Source organism: Mastigoproctus giganteus, chromosome 13 (genome assembly GCF_048544385.1).
Source record: "Mastigoproctus giganteus isolate SK-2022 chromosome 13, ASM4854438v1, whole genome shotgun sequence".
In the NCBI taxonomy this organism is placed as follows: domain Eukaryota; kingdom Metazoa; phylum Arthropoda; class Arachnida; order Uropygi; family Thelyphonidae; genus Mastigoproctus; species Mastigoproctus giganteus.
Window position 1 is genome coordinate 3,164,088 of NC_143587.1, and position 27,424 is coordinate 3,191,511.

A 27,424-nucleotide genomic window follows, 5' to 3' on the forward strand; every position below is an offset into this window, starting at 1 on the left:
AGATCTTCATACCATTCTTCTAAGCGGGAGCGCCCTGTGCCCCTTTTTGCAAATGTCTGCGGCGTGCCTGTAGTTTCCCGTTAGTATTGCCACCACAGCATATCCACCTGGTCACTGTGGCAGCCAGCCACTAAAGTGTTCCAGGTTTCTACCTCAAACTTCTCCAAAAAGGTGTATGAAGTGGACTAAAGTGTTACCAATGACCGTTTTCTGGTTGTACACCTAAGGCTTAACAATATTTCTACCACACTCCGTATAGATTCCATCAGGCTCATTGCTCTTTCGTTTTTTTCTGGCCATAGTATGAAATTTGGTTTGAGCCAGTTCTTTTGTCCTCAGTTAACGATCAAAGCCAAGGCGAACGAACCATTGCGATTCATCACGTGAGCAGCAAACGCTGACAAATTTAAACGAAAGTACCGCAAGAAACACGAGCTTGAAAATTTAATGATGTCAACGAAGATGAACGCACCTGATAGAACACTTTTACATGTTGTTAAAGCGCGATAGGAATTATTACGATAGGAAGTATCACGCTTCGAGTGCGCAAATTATAGCGTATTTCTACCGAATAAATAATTATTATTGCGTTGGGGCATTTGTTATGTTTGTTGTATTTGTTCTTTTCGGCTTTTTGACAATATATTTGAATTCGACTGACTGCATGAACGCCATACAGTATGTTAAGAATAATTAAAGAGAACCGTTACGCAGATGAAATTTTGTGTAAACAAAATGTCTAAGCAGTTGAAAAACGTTCATCCTTGTCTCAACTGGAGAAACTTCCCCATTGAAGCTCGTTTTGAATGAATTATTGAACTACGCCATTTCTTTTTTAGGCTTAGGATATGTACTCACATTTTTTAAATGACGACCAAAGAGCGCTATCTGCATTATATTTTGTAGCAACTACAAAATGCAATTTCGATGAGTAACTCCACTGATTAATATTACATACCACGGCGCATGTGTTCTCCACTTGAGGACACAAACCTTACGGTATATACTGCATGGTGAGATAGTAGTGGAATTTGTCTTTCAGTGAGATCTAATTGGTGCGTGGGCACGCACAGAGGCGATAACTTAGTATGCTGAATGTGGATCCTCCGACCGACTGGATTTATTGGTGTCGTCGATAGGAGGAGACCCGCAGAATGTAGTGACCTTAACCGTTTAGTGATCGGTGTTAAGCGGTGTACGAAGGCCAGTGACAATAGTTAATTCGTCTGCCAAGCAAGTTGGCAGACGAGATTCGATATAAATTAGAATTTCCAACAACAGTTCATGACCACGATCTGATCGAAGATGAACTGATATTAAATCAACTCTGAAATAGCAACGGAGATTTCGACAGCAGTCTCATAATAACGCAAGCTTCTCCAATAAAAACCCATCGGGCCAACACAATATCCACTGTTCGCAGAAACCAGAATAAAAAGATATGTAATTGAACGTACATTTGAAATGAATGCGGACAACGAATTGAAATTTAACTGACAATTCATACTTAAAAAAAAAAACTCTCTCGCTGAAATGAATTCTGAACGTTCTAAGAAAACGAAGCAAGAACGATATAATGAACGAATATCTGCTGTTGAGATACTTTCGATAAAAGAAACAGTATCGTCCAGTCTACGAAGATTGGTTGCCGAGAGCGGTTTCTCCAAGTGGAGAGGAAATTGAGCGTAAACGAATTTTACTCACAGGTTTCTTGTAGGTAATCTGCATGAACTGTTATCATGAGTTGGCAAGAACAGAAGCGAGTCTGAATTCTGCAAAAATTAAACAAATTAAAGATTACTTCAGAGTATTTAACTTTTCCAAAACGTATTTAGCAAACGTTTTGGTAAACGGAGAAATGGCTGCACAAATGTTTATTTCTGGAGCTATTTTACTCGCTGATTTAGTCTGGGATTGTCTTAACAACTGTATTAAAGTAAAGGTTCGAGTCGCTAAAATGGTTTATTTATAAAGACCAAAAGAGCCACACGTAATACATTAGGGCAATAGCCTCAAGTTACGTAGAAGTTAACTAGAGTATAAGTTAGTGCTAGAGCATCATATCTATACGCAGCCAAAAGAAAAATGACATCATTTATGTATCTCATATTGTGAATACCTTCACAACGAGTTACCATGATAATGCACTGCCTGGAATAAATAACGCTTCATCAATGGACAAGATTACTGTTACTTATTCTCGGTGGATACCACCCAGACGGCACCGGCACGAGCTTGTTGGTTTCTCATCGGTGGGTGGGCAGGTACCCTGGTGTTGCAATGATGAAAACCCAGTTGCTAAGTATAACTTCAAAATATGAGGGATGCCTGATGGTGTACAAGTAATTAAGATTACATAATAGATTTAGGGCAATATCCTGAAGTCACGTAGAAGTTAACTAGCGTATAATTAGTGCTAGAACGTGTCTATACGTAGTCCACTACTAAGTAGTTGAAAAATGGCATCATTTAATAAGTATATCTTAATTACTTGTACACCATCAGGTATCTCTTATATTGTGAAGTTGTACTTCGTAACTGGATTGTCATCATTGCAATACCAGGGTACCTGCCCACCCACCGAAGAGGAGTCGATAAGCTCCGAAACGGCGCCGTATGGGTATCCGCCGAGAATAAGTAACACTAGTCTTCTCCTATGGTGAAGCGTTACTTATTCGACGTAAAGTGTATTGATGTCTAACGGCACCAATGGTTTCCCCCAACTCCGCGTTGCTTTCATTGTAGGTGTACCAGTTTGCTGAGAAGGACAGAGATTTAAAAGTGTGTGGACACTGTTAATGTGCAGTGTTATATGCCGTTTTTACTCTGGCCATTTAACCGCCAGACTCCTTCTGGAGCCCGACTTTGCCCGCATTTCGTCCCATGGAGGCAGACCAGGTACCCACAGTAGTTTCTACTTTACTCTGGCAGGTCCTGCCACTTACTTTCCTGAGATTTCAGCGGATAGAATCTGGGGGGGGGGGATTATATATGTGTATGCACACACAAAAGTATATGCATACACATATGTTGGCATTTGAGTTCGTTTGCGTGAGGGAGTTTTCGCTTGATTGATATGGCCAAAAATATGGGCGAATGGTATTTTAAACATAATTAGATTTACGTGTGTGAGGGAGAGATTGAAGACTGGGGAGAAAGACAGAAGTATGGGGACGATAGGATAGGCGACCCCAGGAAGCCAGTGAGGTAAGCCCATGCCTCACCACGAGAAGGAATGGGGGTAGCGGGGGAGGAAGGAAACGTGTCCCCAGTAGGAGGGGTGGGAGGAGAGAGGTACCAGGCAAGGGAGTCTTCGAGATAGTGCAATATCATGGTAACTCGTTGTGAAGGTATTCCCAACATGAGATAGTCGACATGGTGTGTAACTGTCAGCGGTGCCAGTGGTCCCCACAAAACCAGGTAAATGTGCCACTGTGAAGAAATAAAATCTCTGCCAAGGCCAGATGAGTGTGTGGTAATGCATGTACCGTGGTATCGTGTTGTTCATCTGGCTTCTCAGTTACTGGAAGGCCCCGTCACCAGGAAGAGGCATTCCATCAACCGTCCACAGCACGAGGAGCCGGACCAGGTCAGTAGAGGGCCGCCTGTTGGAGTCCAGTCCCCCTCCCCCAGTAGAGCAAGGAAGGAAAGAACTCAAGAAATGAAATGGGGCAAAGGGAAAAAGGTAAGAGGAAAAGGTCGGAACTCGAGGAAGGGAGGTCCCAATATAGAAATAAAAACAAAATCTTCTTCTTCTTAGGATTTATTTTGTTATTACAACGGTTTTCCTCAACTTAACATAGAGAAGTCATTCCCTTATTCTTTTATTCCCATTTTCTTCTATCTTCCCAATTTCCGTCCACCAGTCCTCTTCTATTCATGGCTGCTCTCACACCTATGTTTTCCTCTCCTTTTTCTTTTTCCATGGCTCTCTGGGCAATCTGTTGTCCTCCATTCTCTTCACATGGCGAAACCACTCCAATCTTTTCTCCTCTATTTTATTAATGATTGTTTTTTTGGACATTCATTATATTCCTTATCACGTCATTTCTAACTTTTTGAGTCCTAAATCTCTTAAAGTCTTAAGTTTTCTTGATATTTTTGAACCAATTTTTATACAGCATGTATTGTTCTCGTAGACCGGGGTTCAAGCCCGTGACTGCTGAATACGGTGCTGTTTCTTGTATTCTGTCTATCTTGTTAACTCCTCTGACTGTTTGGTCGTCCCGGAGTATAAACAGAAAATTTATTTATTTATTTATTAATTGTCTCAATTAATGGCTGGCTTATTGACAGCTTTTTCATATCCTTCCACAAAATAAAAACAAAATAAAAAAAATTAAAAAGATAATAAAAAATAATAACTACACACAACATTGCTTAAAGATGTCATTTTTAAACTAGTTATAGTTGGATAAGTATAGACATGATGCTCTGGCACTAATATATACGCAAAAGAGCCATATTATTAAAGTTCTTATATTTAAAAAGCTCATTGACCATATTCACCTGACATTAACAATCAACTGTTGCACCAGTATTTAGGGATATTTGCCAGTGGGGTATCTCGCAGTTATTTCGAGCTCGCCTAGAACTTGGTCGCAGATTCCTCCCTAGCACCGATGCTTAACAGGATATTGCACTTTTATGAGGATCTTCGCAAATTTAGCACACTGATTTCGAACTGATGCTCAATTGACAATATGATAATGGCTCTGGGTGATCACGTTGTTGTTATTTGTTTTTTTCGGAGCATTAGCAACTAAGGCCATATTGCTCTAGGGATATGCGGTGGTCACTCTCTGACCTTTTCGAGTCCTCCGTATTTGGTGGTCACGGGATCGAACCCTGGTCTAATCAAGAAGCGTGTGCCACGCACCGCCGCTCCTGCTCACCTGGGGATCAAGTGCGAGAGTGCATTAGCACACGCGTTGGAGTGGACCGTGGTTTTCAAGCTCGTATGACTGCTAAATACGATTAACGATTGTATTTACTGTCGAAATGACTAATCGTTAACTTCTCTGACCTAGTGGTCTTGCTGGAGTACAAACAACATTTTTAATAATTCCTATCCCTTTTCTTTCTTAATTTTATTGCACTTAGTAACTAGTAGTATAAGTAATCTGTAAGATGTAAAATCTTACAAATATATTAATTTAAAGAAAAGTGAGATTTATTTAGAGTAAAACTTATAATATGGCAATATGGGGGAGCGAACCTTACAAGCCAAGGGATTAAATTAGACAACGTCTATACAAGAGGAGCAATAACTGAAAAGCTATTAGCAACCTGGGTAAACTCGACTCCCAGCTCACACAGGCAAACCAGAACAATAGAAACCAGTAGCAACTGCTATTAGTAAGAGGTGTCAACTCTGGTAAACAATAGCGCGGTGGACCATGTGCTGTCGGGACATTTCTTTAATCGGTGACACCTGGGTAGTAAAAACGGAACAAGTGCTGGGAATTAGGTTTAAGTCTATCTGGCTGTCGGTGATGGCAAGTTTTAGATCGTGCGAAATTAGTCTGCTACAGTATAACTATAAGCGGCTGACTTCAAAGGTACTGACAGCCTGAGAAAGTTTACAAATTTCTTAAAATAAGAAGTTAGATCGAGCAACAAGGAATCAGCTTGAGAAAATAAAATGGGCAAATAAGAAGAGAGAGAAAGTTGATAAAATGAGTAAGATTGGTTAAACTGAAAAACTAGGCCGGCTTTGACATATGTAGGCGGTACAGAAATTGAGTTGAACAAAAAGAGAAAACCGGAGTGGAAGAGGTGAGTCTATGAGGTTTCCTTTTTGAGAAGGTGTTTTTAACAAGGTGGAAAAACAAAAATAAAGAGAAAGTAAAAGAATGGAGTGATAAAAATCAGCGAAGGCGTAGGTGCTTAAGAAAGGACGAAGTCCCTTTTGATGAAGGCATCGAGTTTTGATGTCCCAGACAGGAGGAAGCAGATCCTGTATCGAAGCTAACAGGTGGTGAAGGCAAAGTGCTAGCCGATTAGACGGAACGAACCCTAAAAATTAGTAGCTCAACGAGAAGGAAGGAAGCAGCGAATGGATGGTAGCCCGAATAAGGTGGAGAAAGAACGCCAGTCTTATGCAGCCAAGAGTTCCTAAAAAAAGTATCTGTAGCAAATTCAGGTGAAAGCAGATGAAGGAGATCCTCAGTGAGCCAAAAATGGAAGTTTGAAACCGCCCCGGAAAGCAAGGGAAAGAAAAAAGATAATAGTAAGTACTGTAAGTTAACAAGGACTGTTAGTGAAACAGTATAGTGATTAATTAATGAAAAACAGAGATAGCACTAGAAGTAAATTGATAGATAAATTATCTCTTAAGTAAATTATATACTAACAGAGTTAATTAATTTAAAAAGGTTATTGTAAAATGCAAGAGAAACGAAAGACAAGTAATAGATTAAATTGTTGTTCAGATGATTATAATATATTAGAAGGATAATTGAACTATATAAAAAAACTTTGAATGTTTTAAGGACAGATAATTGAATCCTATGAGAAGTTTTGATTATGTTTTAAGGATAGGTAATTGAATATAGTGTTTGTATTAATAAAGAATGTTGGTCCAACTGAAAGACTAATAAAAACAGAGACTTTAGGAAAGTTAAGATTGGTCTTCCGTGTATTGTAACAGAATGGCGAGAACACAGAGTATAATGATGAAAATAGCATATTGATGGTTAATATAAGAATAATATATGCAAGGTATCCTTGACTTAACCTTGTACGCATATTACATGTTTTTTTATTCAATTGTATATTTTGTTGTATATATATGTAAATAAACTTCGTTGTTTTTTAAAAAAAATAATAAAAAATAATTAAATAAATAAATACCATCATCTTTTATTTCACCCCCCACAAATCTATACTATTAGCCCCATCTCGTCTCTTGTCATTATTTTAGGTCTGTATAAGGTAGGTCAGTATTGTATTGTCAAGCCAATATAGAGATTTAAACATATATATTAAAAAATGAATACACAAGAACTGAGGATTTAATTCTCTTGTCTTCCCGCTAGTAAATGTTTTTCTTGAATTTATTCCTGATGAATCATGCAAAGTAGAACAATACGCATCTCCACATTTCCAGAAAGGATACCACAGGTTTAGAAAAAGTCAGGCTTATCTTATATAAAATTAAGAAATTAAACAAAGTACGCAATTTGTGGGTACTTACCATACGGACAGCGCCCCCTGCAGCAGTATGAAGCTCCAGGCCAATATTAACAGAAGGGGAGACAGTATTCTGGCCATCATGGAGGAGAGCCTCGATGGTCCTCCGAGCCGATCTCATCCACACCTGTAAAGAAAGAACGAAAGAAATGCGCTTAATTTGAAGACGCAGAAAAACATTTTACATTTCAAAGACAAAAAAATAATAATAAAATTATTTCTTGATTAATGAAACGCATCGACTGTTTGCGGTCGCTTTAGACACGAGGTCACTCAACTTCCTACATCGAAAGCAATCTTGAAACTTCGCCCGACTTTTATCTTAAGACGTTCTACTAAATGGTTGTCTCTTTTTAAAGAGGTGCCGCCTGAAAGTTCTGTCTTGTGAGTGTTACAAATTGTTCCTTCGCTCTCCTCTATTTCCAGTATCTTTAAGTACAGTGTAAGACGCTTCATTGGACAACTTCCATCATTACCAGCTTCTCGCGATCTTTTAAAACAACGAACACATTTGGAGACTCTTTAAAATGTCGTTCATCATCCCTCCGGTGACAACTGAGATTTGATTTTCCGTCGGCTCACGTGCCTGGAGACTGTACTGGTCTTCCCCACTGATTAATGAACAGCGTTTTGTATCAAATTCCAATTAATTCATCTCCCCTTCATAACTAACAAGATCATTAGTCTCTCCTTCCTGGGTCTCGGGGCGCTGCACATAGCTCTGCCGGCATGTAAAGGGGTTTATTGGCTGTCGCAGGAAGGCAGTAATTGAAACACGTGGGATCAGCTGCCTGCGGTGACTGCGGTAAAGTTCAAGTCCTTGCGGTACAGATGCGGATTACAGACTTAGTCGAGAGACTTGTACAGCTTATTGCCGTGCGTGCACATTGAAACACAGACTTAACTATATGTTCGTCAGTTTGTTGTTTCACATTTCAGATTTTCGCTCTTAAATCACGTGGTGGAAATAATTCGGCTTCTCAAAGGCGAGTTTCTTCTTTAACTGGTATATCGAAAGCATACCCCGTTTTGTTGCTCTCTTCCAGAACAAGAGAGGAGTTTGAGAGTGGGTGCCATCGTACGCATCGAAATCGGGTATCCTATACTTTTGCACCTCGGTATAATAGGGATTGTAATATTCTCGTCTGGAATAGTTGTTCTTGTATGATTAAAAACCAGTTTCCCAAAGTCGAGATTTAATTAAACTGTTTTTTGTTCCATGTCCCTGCCACCAGGGGCGCCAAGTAATTTTTCATCAACTGTGCGACTTAACAAATTACGGCTTAATTAATGCTTCACAATAGATTACTTTTTCTTTTCTTTTAAGGGCGTACAATCCTAGCTGCAAAGCGCATGCCCTGGTTGGGTGTTACCTACTGCTCGTGACAGCTTCGCGTGTTGTTCACTGTCGTGCCGCAGACAGTGCATTTAATTTGACTTCCTGCTCACCGGAAGATCAAGACTTTATTAACGTGTCTGTGACACCTCCGACAGTAGGCGCTGTCGACAACACGTAAATTATCACCTGGTGGGTCTGAGTGCGAGCGAAGCTCAACCGAGCAGAAAATTCCTGCGGAGAAACGCGCACGTGAAACTGAGAATCCTAGAACTTCCTACCGGGAAGTGGGTGCTTAAAACATTGAGGGTTCAGATACACCTGTGGGACGATGTGGAGAGAAAAATAAGCAGCTTTTCCCCGAACAACCTGACAATGCGAGGCAAAGAGAAACGAATACGTGTATAAATAAGAATTGGAGGATCGTAATTTATGGAACTGGTTTCGGTTCCGTTCAGCACGGAGAGCATCTTAAACAAGTTAAGTCCTTGTGCGAAAGTCATATGCAGAAACAGATCCAATTAAAAGAACGATTTTGTACAATTATAACAACGTTCCGAATCCGCTTAGGAATGCGTTTCCAAATCTACGTTGTCCAGGAACAACTGTACTCCGTAGCTAAATAGCACAGCACTGCAGGTTAAAAGTGTTCATTCCTGAATTCTCTAGATTTGAACGCGAGTAGATAAACTAAGAATTTTTTTCAATATTTACGTGCCAAGAAGTGTTGAATTTCGAATATAATTTATAGAAGTTCCTTTTTTTCTTTGAGATTTTCTGGTGGGCTGAGATTAACCTTCTCGGATTGCAGAGGGTTCTAGAGTTCTAGCCTCATTGGAAGAGGCTATAATCAGCATAAAAACTTCCTGATTTTACAAGTTGTGGAGAATTTTTTTTCGTGTGTACGGCATGTTGTAGATGAAAGAACTGGCCCTTTGTCGTGTTCTTTGACAACAGCGTAGTTAGATGTAAAAAAGACCCCATTGCGAGTAATTGTGGCGAGGTAGTAATGGTTGCGGGGTTTTATTTCAATGCAACACCGAAATAATTTAAGAAATTTACGCAGCCGTGCCAATTGCTATCTTGGAGACACTTGGGCACCTCTAGTGACGGACACGAAATTTTGGCCATAAATGCTTAGGGTTCATTTATTCATTTACAAACTTCCCACCTACAGGCACACAGACCCTAGATAATAGAAAGCTGAGAATCAGAAAATTAATACAAATCAGTCACTAATACTAAAACGTATACAAATTTTGGATTAACAATGAGGTAAAGACAATTTCTTAATACATAGATGGTTTCAGTTTAAAATTAATGTTGCAATTATTGAATACGTGGAGGAAACGAAGCAGAGGACTACCAAGTAAGTGTTGAGTACGAGGGACGGACAGGCAGCGAATAATTACTTTTATAACGAAAATTCAAGCTGGGTACAGAGAAAGGTATTTGTTCATGGAGTTGTCTGGAGTGAAGAGGAACGATTCTGAAGCGACTACAAAGAGCTCCATAGTTTCAAAGGTGAAAGGTAAGGCTATTTCATAAGCATAAAAATTTAATTAATCTGATTTGAATTTACTGAAGTCTGTGAGAAAAATATTTCTCTTGTGGACCAAATGACATCACAGTAATCAAAAATGGGAGGTATACGCTGCTTGCAGACAATAATTAACTTTGTCACTCTCAAAAATCGAGGAAGGTGGTTTAATAAAGCCAAGACGTTTGGAAGTCTGAGATACGCCTCAACCAAAGAATCCCTATTTGTTATTGTACAGCACATTTGTGATAAAGTTAATATCTCTTAATTTGGGATACTTCGGCATCCCACAAATTTAATGTAAATAAAAACACCGCAAATACTGTTTCTTTCAAGTTAAGCATACATATTGCTCCACGTAACCTTGAACACAAGTCCCTGCTTTAACCTTCGAATGTAAATATCATAACCCTACCTTAGTGCTGTCTGGGGGGGGGGGGGTTGTTCTTGACTATTATATAATAATAATAATAATAATAATAATATATTATAATTCAGCAGAAGCCTGCTGAAGGCAAAGCTGAACGGAGAGAACACAATTAAAGCCATAAACACCTATACAGTCCAAGTGATAACACTCCTTTAGAATCTTAGATTGGACCACACCGAGCTGGAGGATATCACGAGAAAGACAAGAACAATGATGACCAAGAGCCGCCAACATCACCCGAAGTCAGCTGTGGAGAGACTGACAATAGCTCGGAAACAGGGAGGAAGGGGCCTGATAGACCTCATCGAGCAACAGAAAATAGCGACACCTAACCTGAAGGATTATTTCCAGAAAAACGTAGCAGCACTCTACCAGGCCATAAGGAAGACAAACAAGCGACATACCCCACTCAACCTAAGCGATGAGACCCCTTCCGCCCAGACAGCATAAACGAAGCTAGAAAGATGGGCAATGAAGACACTCCATAGCAGACACTACAATGACCTCCATCAAGCCCACCTAGATAAAACTGCTGCCAATGCATGGCTAAGAGCGGGACTCTCCTCACCGAGACTGGGGGATTCGTGGTCGCCATCCACGAATCCTCCAGAAACATAAAGGAGCCTGGAGTGTCAAATGACAAATGTCAACGATGCCACCTGGCCTCAGAAACGATCAAAAACATCACTGTAGGATACAAGTTGATCACCCAGACTGAGTACACTCTAGACACGACCAGGAACCAGGATAATACATCAGAAGCTAGTAAGAAAATACCAGTTGATCAAAGAAAGTGCACCATATTGCAAGTGCAAACCCAGGCAGTACTAGAGACCAAACAAGAAAGTCCCGCACAACAGACCGAACCCTTGTGGACAAGAAGGAAAAGACTACCTATCTAATTGACGTAACGGTGCCTAACAGTGGCAACATTCAAAAAACTCATGAGTAAAAAATCCGGAAGTACACGAACCTAAGACAGATCAAAGATGTGGCATATGCATGTAACAACTATTCCGATCATCGTGTCAACCACAGGTATGGTGCAAAGACCCTACATAGCAGCCTAGTAGCAATAGGCCTCCCAGAGAACTCCTACAATGAACTCCAGAAAGTCGCAATCCTGAACACCTGTAGGACAGTCAGAGTTCCTCGAGCAACAGTAACACCAGACATAACAACAACCACCCTGTGTACTTGATAGCAATACCCGTCACGAGGTGGAGACCGTCAGTCAGGGAGAAATAATATTATTATTTTCAAATTTTAGTTATAGTTATTATCATATTTAGATAGCCATCCTTCTATTAAACATAAACATGAATGCCTTCACGAGCAGAATTTCCAGAATTACAAATGTCAAATTGTGGAAAAAGTCTCAAATCATTGTTAACTTGGGTAATGGATTGACTTAGTCTTAGTTGGGCAGTTCATATATATGTATAAAAAATTAGTTTGTGTAATTTTTTAAAATTATATTAAGAAGAAGTTAAATCTTAGAACAAAAATTACCTTATATTATGCATTAGTGGACTCCCAACTTAATCATTTATTAATGTACGAGCAAATCTATCTGAAGTAAGGGTAATAAATAACTTAAAAACAGGATTTTGAGACTTATAATGAGAAAAAAATATTTGGAATGACTCGAATAAGAGAAGGCTCGTTAAAATATAAAATCCTTTATCCAGTTCAGAAACTGAAGTTAAATTTAATTTTGAAAAATTTAACATTATTTTTGATGAGTTGAATGAGCGAGGGAATGTTTTTCACATATTTTAAGAAATCCAAAGGCAATTGTTTTGCCCCACCCTAGGGTACTCGATAATTTGCATACAGCGAATATACAGTAATTAACAATTTGTTGACTAGTGTTCAGTTCAGATCTAGGCTCTATTTTCAAGTCAAAATATTTAATAATGAAATGAAATCATAAAATGAAATTTGATTCTTAATGATTCAATAGATTGGAGGTGCATTACATATAAATAGTACTCTTTGTTTACAGCGTGGAATGTATTATGTGTAATTATTTCTTTTCTTCTTTTTTAATAAATGTTTAGAAAGCTGTTTTAATTTTTGAATTATAACTTTTTGTCCAGAATTTTCTTTATAAGTTTATTTATTGTAAAAAAAAATTTTGATGAATAAATTGCATTGTATTATTATGTGATCGACATGGGAAGGGGATGAAGATCAGATGGGGAATAGAACGCCTAAGTCATTGAATGTATCAGTACTTGCAATTAGAGAGTTTCCAATATAATAATCAGTAAATACGGAGGGTGTAACTGCATGATTCGCGTGATATAACTTACATTTCAATGGGTTTAGAAACAAGTTATTTTTATTGAGCCAGAGTAAAAAGGAATCAAGACAGAACTGGAGTGCATTGCTCTCACTTGAAGAATAAATAACTTTATAAAGTTTAATATCATCGACATTGCGTTGCCATTCAACATTAACGGACTGAAATAAAGTTGATAGATCATTAATGTAAACAAAAAGCGGACTCAAGGGTGATCCTTGAGAAACACCTTGCAAAACCGTAAACGGAGTTGAAGTACCATCGATTATTACGGATACAGTAGTTAGATTTCCAAGAAAATGCAGTAAAGTGAGTCGTAGACCATAAGATGAAAGCTTTAAGAGTAGAAAATCGATGTGGACAGGGTCAGATGCCTGTGAAATATCAAAGAGAAGAGAATAATTTGATTTCTGTCCAAATCAAGAAAGAAATTGGAGAACAAGACCAGATTTGAAACAGTTGATTTCCTGGCATTCTGACGATTATCAATAAAAAGGTGGAGAGAGAACTAAGATATTTATAAAATAATAGCTCAGAAACAATAACTGATTGTGAATAAAGCAAATTGTATTCAGTATAGTATCTTCAAAAAGGCCTCTGAGGTTGGGAAAGTTAATGTTCACGATATTACATTAATACACCAACCCTTGAGTTAAAATAATTTAATACTGTATATATAAATACAGAGGATACTGTAACAATCTATTTAAAATAGTGAAATTATAGTGACCTTATAATACCGTGATAAATCTGACTAAAAAATGAATAGCAAATGCTATTCATTTTATGCGAACCAAATGCCAACCAAAACGAATTTGGTGGTAGTGCTGCCTGTTACATCGGCAGCACTACCACCAAATTCGGTTCCTCCACAACTTCCAATACCCGCGCATACTACCACTTCAACAGTTTCAAGACAAGTCAATCCTGCACTGAGTTAACAACCCAAGCTCAAACCCACAACCACACCCCCCTTGTTGACTCTGCCATCACTATTATTAAACTTAGATCGAGCTACAGAATTCTTCAATATGAAGCCCTCACCATCGAATGGTACCGACACCATTTCGATCTCCACATTATTAACGCCAAACTTCCCTTCAACCTTTCACCGGCTTGGAACCTCTCGCGGCTAATGTTCCCATGTGTCAAAAAGAGCATCATGGGAGTTTAGATAAACTTTAAATACAACACGCGCTCACTTCTCTTCCATTTGCCAACTGATGACGGTTTACTCACGAAAGTCCCTCGTAACGACTATTGGCACCACCGGTCTTCTCTCTTTTTTCATTTACGTCTTTCAACCTCTTTATGACAACCAAGGATTGGAGATCTGCATTTCTACTTCCTTGCGCACATTTAAAATCTGTTTAAAATATTTTCACCCCATTCCCCGCCTTAGTTCTTTTTAATGTTTCTTCCAACCTAAATTTAACCACCATCTACCAAAAAAAAATTATTGCAGATTTATACAAGGTGAGTACCGTTTTCTAAGCATTTGCTATTCATTTTTTTTTTCAATCTATTTACCACAACTGATTGTGAATAAGTCCTGAAAATAAAATAAAATATATAAGGTTAAAACTGTACAATTATAAAATACAATAAAATGTATAAGGTAAAAGCGTTAAATCTATTAAACTGTACAGTTGTAGCTTTTGGGGGCATCCCCCTCCTTTCTCAACAAGAAATAATGCTTACGCAGCACATCCTTAAGTATCAGGTTCATGGCACACGTGGCTGATCAGGCGCATGAATAACATTCCTCACAATGCCCGGATTGTGGGGAATGTTATGTGGGGGAGACGGGGCGGCGGTTTAAGGATAGTGTGGGGGAACACACGAGTACCATACAGACCGCAGACTTTGATAGGTTCCCTGTTGCTGAACATTTTTGGGAAAGACAGCACCAGGTCTCCTCAGAAAATGCTGTCATCCTTGATCGGCCGCATAGATTCAGGGACCGCAAGTGGCTCGAGAGCTTGTGGTTTTGCTCATCCGATAACAATACTATGAATAGGGATGGGGTGTGCGGCTTCACCCCCCTTTTTGAGGCTATAGTCCTCTCAAAAGATGAGCGTTTCTGTTTACCAAGTTCCCGAGCTGCTTCCGGTTCTGTGGCACGTGTAGGAACTTTTGCTCATGCGCCTGATCAACCACGTGTGCTGTGAACCTGATACTTAAGGATGTGCTGGTAAGCATTATTTCTTGTTGAGAAAGGAGGCGGATGCTGCCGAAAGATACAACTGTACAGTTTTAAACTTATATTTTATTATCAGGCTTTATTCACAATCAGTTGTTGTAAATAGATTATGTTACAGTATCCTCTGTATTTATATATACAGTATTAAATTACTTTAACTGAACGCTTGGTGTATTAATGTAATATTGTGAACATTCAGTATAGTAATAGGTCGATAGTTTATAGCTGAGCTTTCTTAACCCTGTTTCATATAACGGGAAGATTCGGGCTTCTTTGAAAGCTGAAAGATAACAACCACGAAGAAGGAAGAAATTGTAAGAATTGGGGGGGGGGGGGGGGAGACAGAAACTGCTTTTCTTGAATAAAGAGCAGGTAGGGCATTAGGATCATTTCTAACACCAGAGAAATCTTTAAGCAGAGAAATGTCGGACTAGATGTAATCAGTAGCGAGAACTAATCTACCAAAATAGTCATTGGTATTAGATTTAAATGGATAAAATATAAAAGAACGTTGTTCGGAGAATAAAGTTTCGAAAAAGAAAAAAACTTGTAGTGGGGCATATTCCATGAAGATCATAGGCTGTCATGAAGGCTAAAGGTTCCATCACACGTTAGTTTTCCTGTAAATAAAGATTAAGATGTGTCCAAATATTAGCGACACGCGGCGGTGTCATTTAAATTAAAATGCTATAAACATATAAATGATCGCTGGAAATAGAATTTCGTATATTAACCATCTTGTAATTACGCCAATCACACATGTGATCTCCCTATAGCTTCCCCATCAGAACCATTAAGCTTCTTCGCATTACATTGTGAGTTGATGACCGTTCCTCAGTATGAAAAACGTATATGAATCGCGGCAATCCACGCAAACCAAACCGAGTCTAATCCCAAATTTAAAATTGAAATTATCGTGGGAAACTTAGGGTAGGTAACACAAGCCGTATTCTTCCAGTTTCAGTTTTCAAGCCTGTGTTATCATTTTCAATGAAAAGAATGCCTCGTGATATTAATTAAATTCGTAATTAATAAATATTAATCTCCTCTTATGGTACAACCATAACAGGTACAAACTTTTACAACACCCTTCACTCTAGTTGAGAATCTCTCGCACAGAACAGAGTGCATACAGAACTTTTAAAAACGTTTAATTTTGGAAAATTCCATTTTTCAGGAAATCCATAAAAGCTAGCTGCTCACGAGCACCAAGAGACGGAAACGAATGAAAGGCAAGAAGGCTGCGATTTAAAATTCGACAGTGAAAGGATAGTCAGTTGCCGCATGTGCTCTAAATAGATGTGGAGGAAACAGATGGGCCTTCAGAATATTGCCGAGGACATAACTAAATTTCTGTCAATTTTTCATCCGCTTGATTGAAGATCCCACGGCGGCTGATTTCTGCAGTCAGTGATCTGCTTCGAATTCCCTGTGCTCGAGCTTCTACGCTACCTCTAAGAAGACGAGCGAGTCGAATATTGAAGGTTCTTTAGCTGTATTTCTACTTTCGTTTCTTCGCGACTAAAGTGAACTTCGAATGGGGGGCGCATGGCGGTATGTAAGGGAGCGATACCATATGGGGTCGCCTCTATTGAAATCTGCTTAAAGAGATAAACGATTTGCATGAACACTCAGAAACCTTTTTAAAACACCCACGAAATATTAAGATTTTAATATTTGGGCTCAGTTAAGGGTGGATGTAGTTAAAATATTCTGGCCGATGTTATCGGGCCGGTCTTTCCTCAGATATTAAATTTTTACTCTCGTTTCTTTCAATGCACTTCGCGTATCCAGTCTGCACTGGCGGAGGAATTTAATAAAACTTATTAATTTCAATTCGAAAAACTCCGTTTTCAGGAAAGGGAGAAGCTCAAACAGGTTGAAAGTAGTTTAAACAGAAAAACTGTAATTTTCGTTTCATCGCAGGGATATAAGCAGTCCCCCACCCCTCCCTTTTCAGTAATAAAATGAATTGGATAAAATCAATCAAGGGTAGGTTATCGTTGATAACCTACCCCTGCGTACAGAGAGCGAATCGGTTACCTTGTCATCTGCAGTGGTTCTCTTACACGGGGGAATAGTTTCTCTCCCCCCCCAGAATGACCGCTGATGCTGAAATCAACGCGCTTTATTAGTCTAAAACAGGGATGGCTCGGAAATGTGAGCTAAACTCAGAGCTCTGTCTTGTGTAAACGAGACTCGTAATTATGCAACTGCATATTCTGGAGGGGGCTCCCCCCCCAGAAAATGCATTAGAGGGAATATTTCGATGAGTACCTGCGTGTGCTTACTGGCGAAAGAGGTCAAAGAGGAATCGTGGTTCTGCCGACAGCGGGCCGCTGAAACACTGTACTCCGTCGCGTCCCCGAATGAGTGCCGCCTCAGCAGCAACGGTAGCCTGCACGCGACTGTCAAATGTCGGCTCAACCCAGCGTAAGGACACATTCATTATGAGCGGGGACAATGGAAAACTACGGCTCTTCCTGAAGTGGCTTTCAAACAGGCTCGCAACCCTTCCCGGCAACAAGACCGAGTCAAGAGGGAAGGGGAGGGGGAGTCTATTGCTTCCGTTTCCATGGATACTATCACTCAATAGCCATACTTAATATCCAGCCGACGTAGCGTCGTTGGCTTTCGATCGAAGTTCGAGAGGAATGAGGGGAAAGGAGGAGTGACATTTTCCCCGTTCAAGGGAACGCAGATAACGGAGCCCAACACCGAGAAATGTGACGCGCACACGAGAAGCCAGCGCCCCCGTGCGATAGAGTGGATTCATTAAAATTTCATGACGTCATCGGACAGATCAGTGCAAAAATATTTCCTGGCTATTTGTCGTCTTACACAGACGTGACCTCCGATATATAAACCAGCGAACTACTTCATGTCATCACTTACGACGCGGTGAGAAAACAAAAATCATGGTACCCCTTTGTCAAAGCAACAAAAATAAAAATCTGTGTTTCCCAAAAAGTACAGAGCTCTCCTCGATGCCTTTAGGAAAGAAATGATATATCCCTCTCCTCATCCTCTAAAGAAACTGAAATCACAGTCTTGATCCCAGGTACAGCATTTGGAAATTGTGGAAAAATATCCGACGTGCTCAACGCTTTTGTAATGGGAGATGTTACGTCGGAGATTGTAGTCCATCAACGATTCACGGGTTGTCGTCATCGCAGCACTGAAGCCTCTATATCAAAGCGACGGGGGTCACCCCCTCCCCTCAAAGGGTAGCCCAAGCACGAAACAGTTTGACCAAATCACTGCTGCACAGAAGCTAATGACAGGCAAATGTGGATGCTTCCAATAAGTATTCAGATGGCCGCGGATGGGGTTTCTGGCAGTGTGCTTTATCTTTCCGCTCGTGTTTCATTTTTCCGAGTGTTTCCATGGTGATCAGCATTTTTGAAACAACGTCAATAAGTGCAACTCCCCGCATTAACGAGGGAGCCCGAAGACAAATGAAGAAACTTCCAACCCCCTCGAAAGCACGGGACTCGTTTGCGATGTGGGTTTTGCAGTTCAAACTCGCTCTCCCGGTACGAGGGGGAAGAGAAGCAAAACATTTACAAATAGTGGTGTGGAGTGAACGTTAAGTACGCTTATTTGCATACTGTTCGTTGTTCACGCAGCCCAATGACCGGGCTAATTATGGGGTGAAGATAATGCACGCGCATGTTAAAGACGATAAACGACGCCCGCGTGCATAAGCAAAAAAAAAAAAAAAAAACCTGATCCACAAAGGCTCCTAAATAAGGATCTTCGACGCCCGTTACTATCTGTAGGTAGATTCTCTCTCCTCCCCATTCCCGCCCGTGCAGGTTTGCAATTGGTGTAGTAGCTGCCGTGTGAACGCCAGGTGCGACGATCATTTACAGCCAGAACAATGACCTCCCACAAAGAACTGCCAGTTAATCTCATATTCAGAAAACACGACACGAAACTACCGAATCGGAAGTAGACTTCTCCCTTCGTCGACACGATGCTGATGATTCTCAACGCCTCTGTGGAAGTAGCGGGATTCAAAGACTGTACGCAGAGAAACAAACATCCGCTCTCAAAACTGAGTTCTAATTGGGTAGCAACCAGGCGGCAGAGTTTCTATAGATTTCAACACGGTGCACTCCGCCTATCGCGATCCGGGATAATGCTGCCATTCGTTTAATTATTATTATTATTATTATTATTATTATCATCAGTTTATTTCTCTTAGGAGAACACCCGGTTACAGCTACTGGCTAGAGGGTGAAAATACATATACAACTATGTTACAAAAATACATCTATGTTACAATTATAAAATACATGAAATACATAATATCCGATTTATAACTACATTTTATCTGGAAAATACACTATTTCAGTTATTAATTATTCGCAAATACTTTTACTACTTAACTACTGTAAACTGGTAAGAACATACCGTGACAATTGAAGCATACCTTCTGCTTAAACACACACAAGTGGGAGGAGTTTCACCATATTTACATAAACACAAATATTTACAGCAGCCAAAACAACGTACAGCATATGAAACAACACGAATGACCGTGATACGGCAAAATAAAAATTTTAAAGTTCAATTTTCCAGCAGTCTTCTTCTTCTGTGGGGATTAGAGTTGTGTAGGTAGGTCAATCCTTACACATTGATGAGGTCGGGTTTCCTAAAGCCCAGTGGCTTGTGCCTGGCCTAACAAGGTGCTGAAACTGTATCCTCACATCTGTATTTGCAAGTAAGAGTTTCTGAGAACTTCCTTTCTGTAGGATTTGCAAGTGCAGAGCTTTTCAGGATTGATGTTGAGGTTGTTGAATAGCTGTATGGTGTTTGCTGGAAAGAATCTTCCGAGGCTATCCAACTGCGTAAATGCCGCTTTGAGTTGTGGTTCTTTATCTGCAACTCGTCTTGATTTTTCGCCGGGTATTTCTATCCACTCTCGGGCTTTCGGTGCATCCAGTCGTCCCGTTAAAAGCTGAGCGACGGTCATTATGTTCCTTGACGTGATTATTTGTCTCCAGGGAGTGACCTCTAAATTGGAGTATAGTATAGCTCTTGAGATGGTAAAAGGTTTAGCTGAAATTCTGTTCAGCCATCTCAACAGCCAGTATTCGAGTCCTAGAAAGGCTTTGATACTGCATTCGGGAGCTGAAGACCAGATCTGTGCCGCGTATAGGGGAATAGGAGTAACACATCTGTTGATGTATTGCTTCATCAGACCGGGGTCTCTAATACCGGTGAGCTCTTGCCTGGTTGCCCAAAGCGCCGCGTATGTTTTGTTGCGGATGTATGCGAAGTGCGGGCGAAAGGTTAGGCCTTCATCCCACTTGAGACAAAGATCAACGTGTGACTGTGCCTTTTGGACGAGGATGCCGTTCACAAATATTGCCATTTTGTTTGGCTTTATTTTATTTGTGAAAGTCATATGTGCCGTCTTTTTTCCATTCAACTGCAGCCCGATACAATCTAGGTACTCTTGAAGTTCTTTTATTTTAGTATTAGCCACTTGGTTCTGGTAGTCAGCTGATTTCTGATCTCCTGAGGTAATAAAAAATTTTATATCATCGGCGTATGTGATGAAGTGCTTCTTGTTCTGGGCTAAGAAGGGTTCAAGGGCTATGGCAAAAAGTGTGGCAGACAAAACTCCGCCTTGCGGGACCCCTTTATCCACCTCATACATTGCGCACATGTTTTCGTTTGTCACCGCAATTTGTCTTCGCCGAAGAGTGCTCTTTAATAAATGGAGGATATTTTCTGAAATGTGAAAGTAGTCCCGCAGAATGACTATGAGAGCTGGGATGGATATGTTATCATAGGCGGATGCCACATCTAAAAAGACTACGTCCACCTGCTGCTTGCTGTTTAGTGCTTGTTGGATCCTTAGCAGTGTCCCCATGAGGTTGGTGATGGCCGATCTCTGTGGAAGTACTGAGTGCAGGTATTCTGGCCTGTGCTTGAAGCAATGCTCGATAATGGTGTGCAGGATTGTTTTTTCAAAGATTTTTTGCAGAGAGCATCCGATAGCGATTGGTCTGAAGTCTTTTACAGATTTTGGATTTTTTATTTTGGGGATAGGTTTTACAAAGTAGCTTTTCCACAGCGTCGGGAAGCTCTCCTCCATCAAAATCCTCTGGAAAATGTGTAGAAGTACATCGATGATGTAACAGCTACAGATTTTGATCATAAATAGTGGGAAATTATCTGGCCCAGTCGTTGCTTTATTTGGGAGGCTGTTGATTGCACTTTTTAGGTTGTCTCTGCTAATACTGATTTCCTTTAGATGTTCATTGTTAGTGACAATCCGATTACTATTGTTAGATTCCTTAAACCCCTTGATTACATCTTGTATCCTGGTACTGTTTGCTTCGCTGTCAATTTGGTTTTCCTTGAGGGGTGTTCCGAAAGTGGCTTCGGTCCATTCCTTAAAGGATGTCTCAGTCATGTTATGCGCGAGGCTTTTTTTGCTGACAATTCTTTTACCTTTTTTTAGTTTTGCTTTAGCCATATCTATGTGTGCCCGTTTCTTCTCCTTCATGAAGCGTGCTCTTTCATGTTTGTACAGGGTGTGGTCCTCTGGATGCCCAGTTCTTTTCCATTTCCTGAACAATGTTTGCTTATTTTTGAAGATTACTTTCAACTGTGAGTTGAACCAGGGCTTTGCCCTGTCTGATACTTTTATTTCCTTCGATGCTCCTTCTTCAGCCATATGCATGAGTGATTGTGAGAGCGCTGATAAGGCGTCATCAGTGCCCAAACGGTATAGGTTTTGCCAATTATATGCCATCAGATGTTTCAGAATGACGTCACTTTTAATATATTTTGATGAGAAAATCATCTTAGTTTCCCTTTTTGGATGCCGAACAGCTTGAGGGATGTCCCGGATTCTTCTTAAAGTGGCTTCACACGTGAGTGGTTGATGATCCGAAGAGAATTTCATGTAGCTGTTCCTCAACTTTATATCTGGGGTATTGTAGTATATGAGATCTAGGCATTGAGTTCCTCTTGTTGCTGGTGTTTTCAATTGGATCATGTTTAAAGCCTTCATTGTATCGTCCAACTCGCTTTTTGCCTCCCGATGTTTTGGTAGTGGCATATTTAGGTCTCCCATTATGATTGTGTCTGTGTTCGTGCTCAGATTTGAGGTGAGCCACGTAAGAAGCTCGGCTCTGTTTTCTTTAGTGTGTTCCGGTGGTAGGTATATTACGCCTAATTGCAATCTCCTCGTTTCTGTACCAAGAGTGGCAATGATAGCCTCGAAATTTTCAGATTGCGCCTCGAGTTCTTTGACTACTGAGAATCCTTTCTTCAAAAGAATCATTACACCGCCTCCTCTTTTACCCTCTCTTCCATTTGCGATGCAGTTGTAACCGCAGGAGTGTGCAAGGGCGTCCAGGTGTCTGTTATTATGGAGCCATGTTTCAACTAAGCATACGCAATCATTCTCCGAGTTCAGTAGTAAGGTTTGTAGTGCGTGAAGTTTATTTGATATGCTTCTTACATTTTGCAAGAAGATAATAATCTGGTTCGATTCTTTTGCGAGAGAAAAATTGACTGTTGATTGCTATAGGGCTCTTCTTAGGTTCGCGGTGCTGTTCCTAATTGTGGGCCTCGCAGCCTTTTCTCTGTATGTCTTCACTAGCGTTCCTACTGGCCAGATGTTTCTGTCCAAGAGCTGTCCTTCACTATTTAGTGGGCAGGAGAGTATGAAAGAGGAATATGCAGGATGTCTTGTGCGTATTTGCTTGACCTCTACGTCAATCCCTAATCCTCTGTCGCACATTTCTTTAATAAGATTTGTACTTGTCTGCGGGTTGAGTCTTGAGATAAATATCTTTCCTCTGGTTTGTACAGAGGATATGTTAAAACTATCGGCAAGCCTCTGACTGTTACCCGCGACACGTTTCATTGTGGTCTCGGTTCTATTGTGCTCATCATTGATTTGATTTGTTTTTTGAACCCTATAGCCCGCGAGATTGTTCTCAAACATGGATTGCTTTGTGCGGGAGGGTATCGATGGGGCAGATTTACTCGCCTTATTTTGCTGCGGTGCCTTCGGGCTAATGGCCGGAATCTGTGCAAAGGTAGGTTGTCTAGTAAACCCAGTATTTATTTCAGTCTTCAATGTGCTCTGGGGGTTGTCATGGGTTGATAGGGAGAAGGGACTAGCTTTGGCGGGGTCTATTCTTGTTTCAGGCCTAGTCATGTAATTTTTCTCAGTGGAGATTTCAGATCCTGACACCGTTAGCTGCAGTTGTGACTCGCATCCCTCATTTTTACAGATATTATTCTTAGCATTCCTTGCTTTTCCCTTCGTATCCCTCTGTAAGTTGGATGTCTGCGTATGCTGATCCGTTCGTGCCTTGTCTGCATCCTTGTATTGGGCCCTATTTTCTTGTTTTTTAATAGCCAGTACAGCAGTGTCAATTTTTCTATCCGTAAGTTGGAACTGCGCTAATAGTGCGTTCAATTTTTCTTCTAATAACGTTTGACTTCTGCTGATTTTAATGTTTTGCTCCCTTAGCTCATTGTTCTCCTCTTGGATCTCCCGTAGGGCCCTGTACATCGGAGAGAGGAGCTCTGTTAGGTTATATTCGTGTTTGCTCGTGTAGGGTTCCGAGCCGCAGTGTTGGTTTTTCCCAGTTCCGTTGTAATGAGGGTTTTCTGCAACACGCTGTACAACGAGGTTTGAAATTTTTTCAGTGTCTTGGGTTCCGCTGAGAAGTCTCCGATGTTCGCAGTCATCTGGACATGCGTCGCACCCTAGTATTTCCGTTATCGAGTCATCTATGACATTAATTGGTTCTTCGGCTATTCCAGAGCAGATATCTTGAGAGGAGTCCGTAGGCTCGCGTTCGCTGCCGGCGTCATCGCCCGACTCGCCTTCGCTAGACTCTTCTTTAGATGGCTTATTTACCTGTTCACCCCCACCATTCTCTTTCTTGGATTTACAAGTAAGACAAAGAAATTTCTTCTTTCTAGTTCTATTAAGTCGAGTTATGTCCACCGAGGAGCAACATCTTCCAATAACCGCCTTGCATCCACTGCATTTAATAGCGCATTTTCTCACTTTTTGGCATATATTACATATTTGATCGGTTGCTTCTGATCCCTGTTTATCCATATTTTGTAATCCAGACATGTGTTTTCCGTTAGTTTTTAAGGTCGCTCTTTCCCCGAGGCAAAAGAAGTATAGTGAGCTACTGTAACTTTACTAAGGCCTTTCTGCCCACCTATTAAGGGGAAGTACAGCAGGAGGTATGACTTAAAAAAAAATGTTGGGCGACCCTACATTACAGAAAGTGTATAACTATCCAAGACAATTTTTGAATTACAATTCTTAATAAAAAAATGTTTAAATTATTGCAAATACTTAACCAAGTGCACATGGTTGTGGAGTATCGAAATTCCATTTCATTATATTTTTGCTCAATGAGACTTGCGCTTCCTGTTATTACTACAAGAAAGCCAAACAAGCATGTCTTCCGGCCAATATTCTTCATTACATGGAACCTAGGCGCCTCCGTAGCCAGGTGGGAAGGAGCAGCAGTGCGTAGCACACGCTTCTTGATTAGACCGGGGTTCGAGCCCATCACCACCAAATACGGAGGATGCGGAAAGGTCAGGGAATGACCACCGCACATTCCCGGAGCAATATGGCCTTAGTTGCTAATGCTCCTAAATAAAAAAAAAAAAAAAAAAACCCAAACCAACCAAAACCAATTACATGCAACCGCAAACATCTATCTTCTTAGTCACTAAATATTGCAAGGAATTCAATATTCTGACAATTTGTGTGTCCCACTTTAAGAAACTATCAATTAATTAAGCTTTATTGTCTAAAGAAACAAAATTTTCATCCAGATTTACCCATAACGGCAAACCGATGCCATGGGGTTTGCAATAGAAATTACAGCCCGCAGTATGGAGGAAAAGATCCCTTGCAAAGGCTTCGGGTTATTTACACAGGGAAGGCGGAATAATTAATTTTAGAGATTCATAAAAATTCACTGTACAGACTCGCCGCAATAAATTTAGAAAAGGAATCATAATAGAGCAACAAGGGAGCGCATAATTGGACGTCACAACTCTTGCAAGTTAGCGTTCTGTAGTAATGCTGTCTACAAGCGGAAGATTTCTTTTACAGATGTTTTGAACGCTTCTCATAGTAATTCTCTCTCTCTCTGTGCTGTGGAAGAAATGAGTACAAAAAAATAAACTCTACTATATTCCTTTCCATTGCGGTAGAGTGGTCAAGCAGAAGAGTGCATAAGACACGTGACTTGAATGACCGGGGTTCAAGCCCGTGACTACCAAATACGATGATGTTTCTTGTATTTTTTCTATCGTGTGAACTCCTCTGACCGTGTGGTCGTCTTGGAGTATAAACATAAAAATGAATTATTAATTACATCTGCAGGAGAGTCGGGTGAAACAGTTTCATTTGAACACCGGCTCTCCTGAGAGAGAATCTTTCTTTTTTTTGGCGGTTCCTGCCAAAATTTTGCAACAGCGCTTTTTAATACACAGAATTAACATAATTCTAATATATTCCTTCTCTGTGTTTTTGCCTCACTTACAAAGTGGGAAAGACTGAGCGGTAGCACAGTGGTGTTGTCATCGTCCTCCCCACGCTGGGTGGAAAAGGTCAGGGTTCGAATCCCGTCGATGATGCGAGGAGCTTTACTCGAATTTTTTTTTTCACTCCTTGGCTGAGTTAGACGGTCTCAGACGCAGATAGCAAGGTTTTTTTTTTTTTTTTTACAAGGTGAAATACCCTCTAAGACAACGCAAAAATACATACATCAAAGCGACCAAAAATAGATACATATACAAAACAGTAAAAAAGCGTCCAAGTTATAAGTCATTGTCAGCCCGGAAGTTTTTGCCCTATAGGCCACCAATCCTGTCAAACCTGCGATCACAGTTTACTACTCAAAAAACAACCCTCGCAGATAGAGCCATCTCTCAACAGCGTTACTATTCCTCAAGTGACTCAATACAAAGATCTGGAAATAATATTTGACCGTAAACTTAATTTACAATGCCGATTGCAGTCCATTCATCGAAGATTCAATGGGCAAAGATGGGGTGCAAAACAAAATCTGCTTCACAATGGAGATTGGAAACATTAAAGCTAAAAGAGTTTTCACCCAGTACTGTTATATGCTTCAGAAATTTGGCCATCTCCTACAATCTCTTTATACAGATGAATACTGTCTTCTGAAATGGTGTAAATTCAATTATCAGTTGCCACCTCAAGTCAGAACGACTGAGTTAGGACAGAACCTGCAATATACCAGGCTAAAATCTACGATAAAAGGCTGCGCACCACAGTGAAGATGACGGCCATATTAGCTCCCCAAACAGCTGGGAATTATACAACTGGAGGGGCCCCTTATCACACCTTCAGAGACTCAACAGTCCTTAGATCGAACTTGATTCGCCTCCTTATTGAAGACAGATATCTGCTCGTTTACTCATTATACATAGACAGTGAATACCACATTTTTTTTCTACGTATTTAATAAATATTTCTGTATTATTTTGTGTAATGAGGTATCCATCATAATTGTTAATGTTACTTTTTTCATGTAGCTTGGAGAACAACTTATAATTTGTAAAACCTCTAGCTATACTGTGTGATAGGATATTATAGTAACTAGGATTCCAAATCGAGGTCCTGCATTTTTTGTTTTTTGTTTGTTTTTTTTGCAATAGTTGTACTGACGAAAATCTGTTTCCCCGGTGCAGCCTAGTTCTCACTGTAGAAACTGATGAGCGCCAGTGGAATCCACTGTCCCGGATATTTAAAACCGAGAAGAGCCCTACTAGAAGTTAAACTGCTATAAAAATTCAAGTGTTCTCAATATTTTTAAGCAGTCTGGACATTTCAAGGATCGCACAGCGCTGGACTGTACCGGAGTGTGGCACTGATGCTTGTAGGTATACACCTCAGTAACCAGTACTGTCCAGCCTGCAAGTTTTGCATTAAACTATGGCTTTCTAAAATGTGTTTCTCTTTCATTCTTTTCACTCAAAAACGCCCTCCTTTTAGATTAAGAATTTTTCTTATTATCGATAGCTAAAAACAGTCAACCAGTTCAGTGCAATGTTACTCTGTCAGTTTTCGTTGAGGATTAGTTGTTTTATCTCATATGTTAATCCCTTACGAGTATATACAATTCCATCTTTTGATTACTCCATCGTGATTTAATCCGCGGTTTAGAACTGTTTTGAACATTCAAACTCGAACGTCCACTACATACTGTATACACAAGTACACAATTATTGCATAAAAATCTTTTAAACCTCTCCTAAGAGAAATAAAATCGTAATTTTCTTTCAAAAACAGGAGCAAAATTTGCTTCAGTCTTTTAACACCCGAATAATCGCTTCTTATTTAGAAACGATTTTCTTCGAAA

The 27,424-nt window shown here is 40.2% G+C and overlaps 1 protein-coding gene across 2 annotated transcripts in view; it reads right to left on the reverse strand.

Annotated features, from left to right (window-relative positions):
* LOC150075719 (glutamate-gated chloride channel-like) overlaps window positions 1-27,424 on the reverse strand; it is a 713,240-nt gene that overhangs the window by 431,468 nt on the left and 254,348 nt on the right. For both annotated transcript variants that reach the window (XM_090387634.1, XM_090387633.1), the window contains exon 2: window positions 7,199-7,321. In XM_090387634.1, coding sequence (XP_090243760.1) covers window positions 7,199-7,278 — 80 coding nt within the window. In that variant the 5' untranslated portion in view covers window positions 7,279-7,321. The remainder of the gene's footprint in view (window positions 1-7,198; window positions 7,322-27,424) is intronic.